The following is a 9,305-nucleotide window of genomic DNA, read 5'->3' as shown; positions in this document are numbered from 1 at the left end:
ATACACAATCGTATTATTTTTTAAAGCCTTTTTCTTTCAATAGAATCCTAAACCTAACTAGCTTCTAGAACTCTCGTCCCCTTGGAACGAGCCCCCCGAAAAGCAGGGCAACATTGTCAATAAAATTATACACAAAAACGGTCAGCTGGTTGCATAAATAATTATGATTACTTTTGAGTCATGCTTCTTCAGTAGTGGAATAAAGACAATTAGCATTTGAATGTTGTCAAGAAATACTGGAGTGATGTCAGATTGTTAATAACATTTATTATAGACCAATTTATTATACTGCTTTCATGTGTGTATATACACAAACATCTGCAACAATTATCATATTACATGTATTTTTTTAAACAAGCAGCTTTTTCAACTTGTAGAAAACAGCTGGCTACATTTTGAAGTGCTGCATTTTGATTAAAGTGGGTCACCAACGCAGTAAGTGTAACACAGCTCTTTTTTTGTTAGTCACTTTTTGTTAAATAATACTCTTTCAATTCAGAGCCTAGATTTCCCCTGAGGCTAATATCCATATCATGCTGCAATCAATTGAAAAGGGCAAACGATAAGGATAAGGTAGAACATCATTAAAATACTCCTACTACAATGTTAAAACATTCTACATTGTGATATCATTAAAATACTCCTACTACAATGTTAAAACATTCTACATTGTGATATCATTAAAATACTCCTACTACAATGTTAAAACATTCTACATTGTGACATCATTAAAATACTCCTACTACAATGTTAAAACATTCTACATTGTGATATCATTAAAATACTCCATCTACAATGTTAAAACATTCTACATTGTGACATTATTTCATTGATATCATGAAACAACTTCATGTATGTATTTTCTGATGTTTGATCAGAGATCTTTTATCAGAGTATCTCTTGTCACATTGATCACAGCTATGAGGTTTCTCTCCTGTGTGTGTTCTCTGGTGTGAAGTCAGCTGGCTAGATGTAGGAAAACTCTTCCCACATTGATTACAACTATAAGATTTATCTCCTGTGTGTGTTCTCTGGTGTGTAGTCAGATGGCTTGATGTAGTAAAACTCTTCCCACATTGACCACAGCTATAAGGTTTCTCTCCTGTGTGTGTTCTCTGGTGTCGAATCAGATGGCTTGATGTAGTGAAACTCTTCCCACATTGATCACAGCTATAAGGTTTCTCTCCTGTGTGTGTTCTCTGGTGTGAAGTCAGAGAGCTAGATATAGTAAAACTCATCCCACATTGATCACAGCTATAAGATTTCTCTCCTGTGTGTGTTCTCTGGTGTGAAGTCAGATTGCTTGATTTCGTAAAACTCTTCCCACATTGATCACAACTATGAGGTTTCTCTCCTGTGTGGGTTCTCTGGTGTGAAGTCAGATTGCTTGATGTAGTAAAACTATTCCCACATTGAGCACAGATATAAGGTTTCTCTCCTGTGTGTATTCTCTGGTGTGATGTCAGCTGGCCAGATCTACCAAAACTCTTCCCACATTGACCACAGCTAAAAGGTTTCTCTCCTGTGTGTTGTGTGTGTGTTCTCTGGTGTACAGTCAGAGAGCAAGATTGAAAAAAACTCTTCCCACATTGACCACAGCTATAAGGTTTCTCTCCTGTGTGTGTTCTCTGGTGTGAAGTCAGATTGCTTGATGTAGTACATCTCTTCCCACATTGATCACAGCTATAAGGTTTCTCTCCTGTGTGTATTCTCTGGTGTGATGTCAGCTGGCCAGATCTACCAAAACTCTTCCCACATTGATCACAGCTATAAGGTTTCTCTCCTGTGTGTACTCGCTTGTGTATTTTAAGTTCTGATGAAGATTTGCAACCTTTCCCACAGTCAGAGCAGCAATGAGATTTCTTCCCTGTGGGTCTCTGCTGGTGTGTCTGAAGGAGTTCTGATGTGGAGAGACTCTTCTCTGCCTCGTCAGCATCATAAGGTTGTTGAGGATTCCCAGAGGATCCACGATAGTCCCGTCTCTCTCCTATGTGAACAACAAAGTCATAGAGATGATTAAAGGCCCACAACAGCAATTCACTGTAAAAGGTGATGCCAACAGCATAGCCATGATGTTGTACAACAATTGATGTCTGTAATGAATGTTAAAATTATTTGACAATTGATTTAAAATGAGCAACAAGTCATATTTTGTCAAAAATGTCACATTAGTAGTAACATCTAAGATTGTAGACTAGAAATAAGTTATTCATGTTGTTGATACTCTAAGCAGTGTGCCAGACGACTTTTGGTCTCCAATATAGGCCCCTTTCTGTGTTGCTAAAATTGTGGCACGAGGTCGATGCGCACACAATTTGATTGCAGAAACACCTCCCTGCTAATGAGGAAACCGATAGTAATGGATGTAGTATATCTGGTAATGAGGAAACCACTAGTTATGGATGTAGTATATCTGGTAATGAGGAAACCACTAGTTATGGATGTAGTGTATCTGGTAATGAGGAAACCACTAGTTATGGATGTAGTATATCTGGTAATGAGGAAACCACCAGTTATGGATGTAGTATATCTGGTAATGAGGAAACCACTAGTTATGGATGTAGTATATCTGGTAATGAGGAAACCACTAGTTATGGATGTAGTATATCTGGTAATGAGGAAACCACTAGTTATGGATGTAGTATATCTGGTAATGAGGAAACCACTAGTTATGGACGTAGTATATCTGGTAATGAGGAAACCACTAGTTATGGATGTAGTATATCTGCTAATGAGGAAACCACTAGTTATGGATGTAGTATATCTGGTAATGAGGAAACCACTAGTTATGGATGTAGTATATCTGGTAATGAGGAAACCACTAGTTATTGATGTAGTATATCTGGTAATGAGGAAACCACCAGTTATGGATGTAGTATATCTGGTAATGAGGAAACCACTAGTTATGGATGTAGTATATCTGGTAATGAGGAAACCACTATTTATGGATGTAGTATATCTTCTAATGAGGAAACCACTAGTTCTGGATGTAGTATATCTGCCTGGAGCAAAAATGGTGAGCAAAGATTTTAGTTTTTCACAGTGTATTCTGTATGTGAATAGGGGAAAACTCAGGGGAGTATCCTCCATTTCCAGGTTGCTTATGAGTGCATTTCACACTACTTTGGATTATAATTGTAAGGCTCGTTTGAATGTCCTGCTTAATATAATGTTTGTGTGATCATCGCAAATCAACCGCTTTGTACTTAAAAAACACTTCAACCAGTAAAATGCTCTTTGGCTAGCTTTTCCATCAGCCTGACAATGAGGGTTTGTACACTATTTGCCAAATTGGTCCATAACTTCACCTAACAACAAATAAACCTGTAATGAACGAAGAAGCACTCTGGTTGTTATTGCATGACATACATAGTGTACTAGGATCCATAACAACAACATAGACCTACTGTAGGACCCATAACTTCACCTAACAACAACATAGACCTACTGTAGGACCCATAATCTTCACCTAACAACAACATAGACCTACTGTAGGACCCATAACTTCACCTAACAACAACATAGACCTACTGTAGGACCCATAACAATAACATAGACCTACTGTAGGACCCATAACTTCACCTAACAACAACATAGACCTACTGTAGGACCCATAACAACAACATAGACCTACTGTAGGACCCATAACAATAACATAGACCTACTGTAAGACCCATAACTTCACCTAACAATAACATAGACCTACTCTAGGACCCATAACAATAACATAGACCTACTGTAGGACCCATAACTTCACCTAACAACAACATAGACCTACTGTAGGACCCATAACTTCACCTAACAACAACATAGACCTACTGTAGGACCCATAACTCCACCTAACAATAACATAGACCTACTGTAGGACCTATAACTTCACCTAACAACATAGACCTACTGTAGGACCCATAACTTCACCTAACAACAACATAGACCTACTGTAGGACCCATAACTTAACCTAACAACAACATAGACCTACTGTAGGACCTATAACTTCATCTAACAACATAGACCTACTGTGTGTTGTACAACAGCCCATCCATCAAGGAACAGTTCTCTACACATTATGAGCTAAGTATCTCTGTGTGCCAACAGACTAACGAGACCTTACTGTAAATCAAGCAGACAATAACATTATAAACATCAATTTGTTAGGGATGTTGGATCCAACGTGGAGCATGGCATAACTGTCTTTACCAGAGTAATGAATGAAGAAGCACTTTGATTGTTGTTGCATGTCGTGATGTTTGTCATGTGACTGGCCTTCAGAAAATGATTTCCTGGATCAGCTGATGATAGTTGAACATGTGACTATAACTAAACAGCTACAGTATTAAGAATTGTGTAATTATTGAAGAACTGCGTTAATGACAGTATCTATTTGGGTGTTGTCAATAAAGTTAAGGTGACTCTCGGTTAGAACCATTGAATTTAGCAAACTCAAATGATTTGGAATTTCTAAATCTACTAAAACTGTAAACTGAAACTGTACTAACAGGACAATAACCTAAACCACAAGGCCAAATCTACGCTGGAGGAGCTTACCAAGATGACATTGAATGTTCCTGAGTGGCCTAGTTACAGTTTGGACTTAAATCGTCTTGAAAGTCTATGGCAAGACTTGAAAATGGCTTTCTAGCAATGATCAACAACCAACTTGACAGAACAGGAAGGATTTTAAAAAGAATAATGAATATTCACATGAAGATCAGTCTCCTATTGGATGACATCACGACTTCCCATCAAGCCAACTCCTTGAAGGCCTTACTATGACATCACTCACTCCTTCTAGTTTGCAGTTGTCTAAAAAAACACTATTTTGCTCAAAACATTTATTTGTTTCCCTTTAGTGTGTTTATACTTTACTGTATTTATATATCACTTTTCAACAGGAAAAGTTAAAATCACTGGAGGACGTCATGAACAATTCATAATTTTTTAACTTAACCTTTATTTAACCAGGTAGGCCAGTTAAGAACAAGTTCTCATTTACAACTGTGACCTGGCCAAGATAAAGCAAAGCAGTGAGACAAAAATAACAGAGTTACACGTGGAATAAACAAAAGTACAGTCAATAACACAATAGAAAAATCGATATACAGTGTGTGCAAATGGAGTACAGAAGTAAGGCAATAAATAGGCCATAGTAGCAAAGTAATTACAATTTAGCATATTAACACTGGAGTGATAGATGTGCAAATGATGTGCAAGTAGAAATACTGGTGTGAGCAAAAAAAAGTAAATAAAAACATGGGGATGAGGTAGGCAGTTGGATGGGCTATTTACAGATGGGCTGTATCTCTCTAGGTCATGCCAGTAGGTTACAGTAGGTTGTATCTCTCTAGGTCATGCCAGTAGGTTACAGTAGATTGTATCTCTCTAGGTCATGCCAGTAGGTTACAGTAGGTTGTATCTCTCTAGGTCATGCCAGTAGGCTACAGTAGGTTGTAACTCTCTAGGTCATGCCAGTAGGCTACAGTAGGTTGTATCTCTCTAGGTCATGCCAGTAGCCTACAGTAGGTTGTATCTCTCTAGGTCATGCCAGTAGGTTACAGTAGGTTGTATCTCTCTAGGTCATGCCAGTAGGTTACAGTAGAGAAAGGCCGCCGTAGGCAGACAAAGCTCTTAAGAGAAGACAGGCTATGTGCACACTGTCCACAAAATGAGGTGGAAACTGAGCTGCACTTTCTAACCTCCTGCCCAATGTATGACCATATTAGAGACACATATTTCCCTCAGATTACACAGATCCACAAAGAATTCGAAAACAAATCCAATTTTGATAAACTCCCATATCTACTGGGTGAAATTCCACAGTGTGCCATCACAGCAGCAAGATTTGTGACCTGTTGTCACAAGAAAAGGGCAACCAGTGAAGAACAAACAGCATTGTAAATACAACCCATATTTATGCCTATTTATTTTAACCTGTGTGCTTTAACCATTCGTACATTGCTACAACACTGTATATATATATAATATGACATTTGTAATGTCTTTATTGTTTTGAAACTTCTGTATGTGTAATGTTTACTGTTAATTTGTATTGTTTGTTTCACTTTTGTGTATTGCTACCTCACTTGCTTTGGCAATGTTAACACATGTTTCCCATGCCAATAAAGCCCCTTGAATTGAATTGAATTACAGTAGGTTGTATCTCTCTAGGTCATGCCAGTAGGTTACAGTAGGTTGTATCTCTCTAGGTCATGCCAGTAGGTTACAGTAGGTTGTACCTCTCTAGGTCATGCCAGTAGGTTACAGTAGGTTGTATCTCTCTAGGTCATGCCAGTAGGTTACAGTAGGTTGTATCTCTCTAGGTCATGCCAGTAGGTTACCGTAGGTTGTAACTCTCTAGGTCATGCCAGTAGGTTACAGTAGGTTGTAACTCTCTAGGTCATGCCAGTAGGTTACAGTAGGTTGTATCTCTCTAGGTCATGCCAGTAGGTTACAGTAGGTTGTAACTCTCTAGGTCATGCCAGTAGGTTACAGTAGATTGTATCCAAGTGGAAACAATTATCAACCCAATGTGGAAAGTGTCAAATTTGGTCAACAACAAAATTAATGGCTTATTTGCTATGTGAGGTTTACTTGATCCAACAGAAGTTTCGTAATGATTAAGTTGTTATGTGGACACGTGACATACTGACAACTTTGATAAAAACACTATAGGAGTTGTCTCCAGATCGCTTTGCATATTCATGCTAGTAGCTTAGCATCTCTCTCCATTGAATACAGGCGGTGCATATTCATGCTAGTAGCTTAGCATCTCTCTCCATTGAATACAGGCGGTTGACGACAACAACCCTCATAGAATATAAACAATAGATTACAATAATAAGATGAATCCACCAATCCAAAGAAAGGATAGACGGGAGCTAGACAACCCGCAGTGCCGCTTTGTGTACAACAACTCCCCTTGTCAGGGCGGAGAGACATCTTGTCAGTATATCCATAATCTTTGGTGTAGCCAACCCAACTCTCACATGGCACTATTGGGGGGCACAGTGTGTAGTAAATCATCACTACATGCCGTGCCCCCCAGTCTGCGGTCAGCAGATAGACCCTTCTCAAATATATATGTTAAGTCACTTTTTGGAAACGGAACGGAGAAAACAAGGGGTAGCTTGTTCTCTACGTCGTCTGATTCTAGACATATCAGTCATCATCCTGGGCCCTCCGTTGAAGAGGTATTGACGAGCCAACTCTGAATATCGAAAGTAAAAAACGAATGTAAGGCGGTACTTACTGGTGTTAATCAGATCTCCTATCTCCTCTTCATCTTCCAATGTGACAGTAATCTCCCCTTCCTTCTTCACTCCATAAACTGCATCCTCTTCTTTCACTGTAACATCCTCATCTGTCCCTTCCTCCTCTTCTTTTACTGTAACATCCTCCTCTTTCACTCTGAACGTGTCTTCCTCTTCTTTCACTGAAACGTCTTTCTCTTCTTCTTTCAGGGTAACAGCCTCACTCTCTACTTCTTGTTTTACTGTGACATCCTCCTCCTCCTTCTCCTCTTTCACGACAATGTTCAGCCCCAGAGCTTCTTTCTCCGTCCAGCAGACCTCCTCTTCTTCAACGAGAGGGGAGAAGTTTAGTGAGCTCATGTTCAGGGATGTTAGCTAGCTAGCTATCAATAGCGACTAGGCTAATGCTAATTTAACCAGCCAGCTACTATAGCTGACTAATACAAAATAACGTAATATTAAATAGGTTAACAACTAGATACGACCTAAGTGTGGCTAAAAAACAGTAACTAATATACACCGAAAGCGTATAAATAGCTTGACTCTTTCGGCTATGTTGGCTAGCAAGCTACCGAGGTGGTTGACGAGCTGTTTATGAAGAACCGTCCACTAGATTATACGTCACGCTGGCAGCGTCGCCTGAAAGACGCACATCGCCGTCTGCTGACTGGAGGGGAAACGCAGTTGAGGATCATATTTTATTTTCAGATAAAGATCATTTTAAATGGATTTAATTAAATAATACTATTATATTGAGACATACATAGACAGGAATGTGTTGATTGATTAGTGCGAATATTATTTTTTTACCACAGCATATTTAAGGCAGTTTCATTAAGTTATACTACATCTAAATTAGCAGCTAGCTACTGCAGGTCTATACTGCTCCTACATGGTGTAACAATACATTATGTAGATGTATATAATGAACAGACTTGGTCTATACTGCTCCTACATGGTGTAACAATACATCATGTAGTGTATATAATGAACAGACTAGGTCCATACTGCTCCTACATGGTGTAACATTACATCATGTAGATGTATATAATGAACAGACTAGGTCTATACTGCTCCTACATGGTGTAACATTACATCATGTAGATGTATATAATGAACAGACTAGGTCTATACTGCTCCTACATGGTGTAACAATACATGTAGATGTATATAATGAACAGACTAGGTCTATACTGCTCCTACATGGTGTAACAATACATCATGTAGATGTATATAATGAACAGACTAGGTCTATACTGCTCCTACACGGTGTAACAATACATCATGTAGATGTATATAATGAACAGACTAGGTCTATACTGCTCCTACATGGTGTACCAATACATCATGTAGATGTATATAATGAACAGACTAGGTCTATACTGCTCCTACATGGTGTAACATTACATCATATAGATGTATATAATGAACAGACTAGGTCTATACTGCTCCTACATGGTGTAACAATACATCATGTAGATGTATATAATGAACAGACTAGGTCTATACTGCTCCTACATGGTGTAACAATACATCATGTAGATGTATATAATGAACAGACTAGGTCTATACTGCTCCTACATGGTGTAACAATATATCATGTAGATGTATGTAATGAACAGACTAAGTCTATACTGCTCCTACATGGTGTAACATTACATCATGTAGATGTATATAATGAACAGACTAGGTCTATACTGCTCCTACATGGTGCAACAATACATCATGTAGATGTATATAATGAACAGACTAGGTCTATACTGCTCCTACGTGGTGTAACAATACATCATGTAGATGTACACTACCATTCAAAAGTTTGGGGTCACTTTGAAATGTCCTTGTTTTTTTAAAGGAAATCAAATTATTTCATTTATTTACCTGTTTTTGCTTTGTCATTATGGGGTATTGTGATGTCATTATGGGGAAATTTGATGTCTTATGGGGTATTGTGATGTCATTATTGGGTATTGTGTAGATTGATGAGGGAAAAAAATATTGAATCAATTTTAGAATAAGGCTGTAACGTAACAAAATGTGGAAAAGGTGAAGGGGTCTGA

The 9,305-nt window shown here is 38.3% G+C and overlaps 1 protein-coding gene across 1 annotated transcript; it reads right to left on the bottom strand.

Annotated features, from left to right (window-relative positions):
- Positions 1-265: 265 nt before the first annotated feature.
- On the bottom strand, positions 266-7,921 carry LOC139548488 (zinc finger protein ZFP2-like). The gene is made up of 2 exons (XM_071358188.1): positions 7,248-7,921; positions 266-1,987 (listed from the first exon to the last, which is right to left on the bottom strand). The coding sequence occupies exons 1-2, from the start codon at positions 7,606-7,608 to the stop codon at positions 849-851; spliced, it is 1,500 nt and encodes a 499-aa protein (XP_071214289.1). The 5' UTR covers positions 7,609-7,921; the 3' UTR covers positions 266-848.
- Positions 7,922-9,305: the final 1,384 nt, after the last annotated feature.

Source organism: Salvelinus alpinus, chromosome 2, assembly GCF_045679555.1.
Source record: "Salvelinus alpinus chromosome 2, SLU_Salpinus.1, whole genome shotgun sequence".
NCBI classification, from domain to species: domain Eukaryota; kingdom Metazoa; phylum Chordata; class Actinopteri; order Salmoniformes; family Salmonidae; genus Salvelinus; species Salvelinus alpinus.
This window is presented reverse-complemented; position numbering and strand designations above follow the sequence as displayed.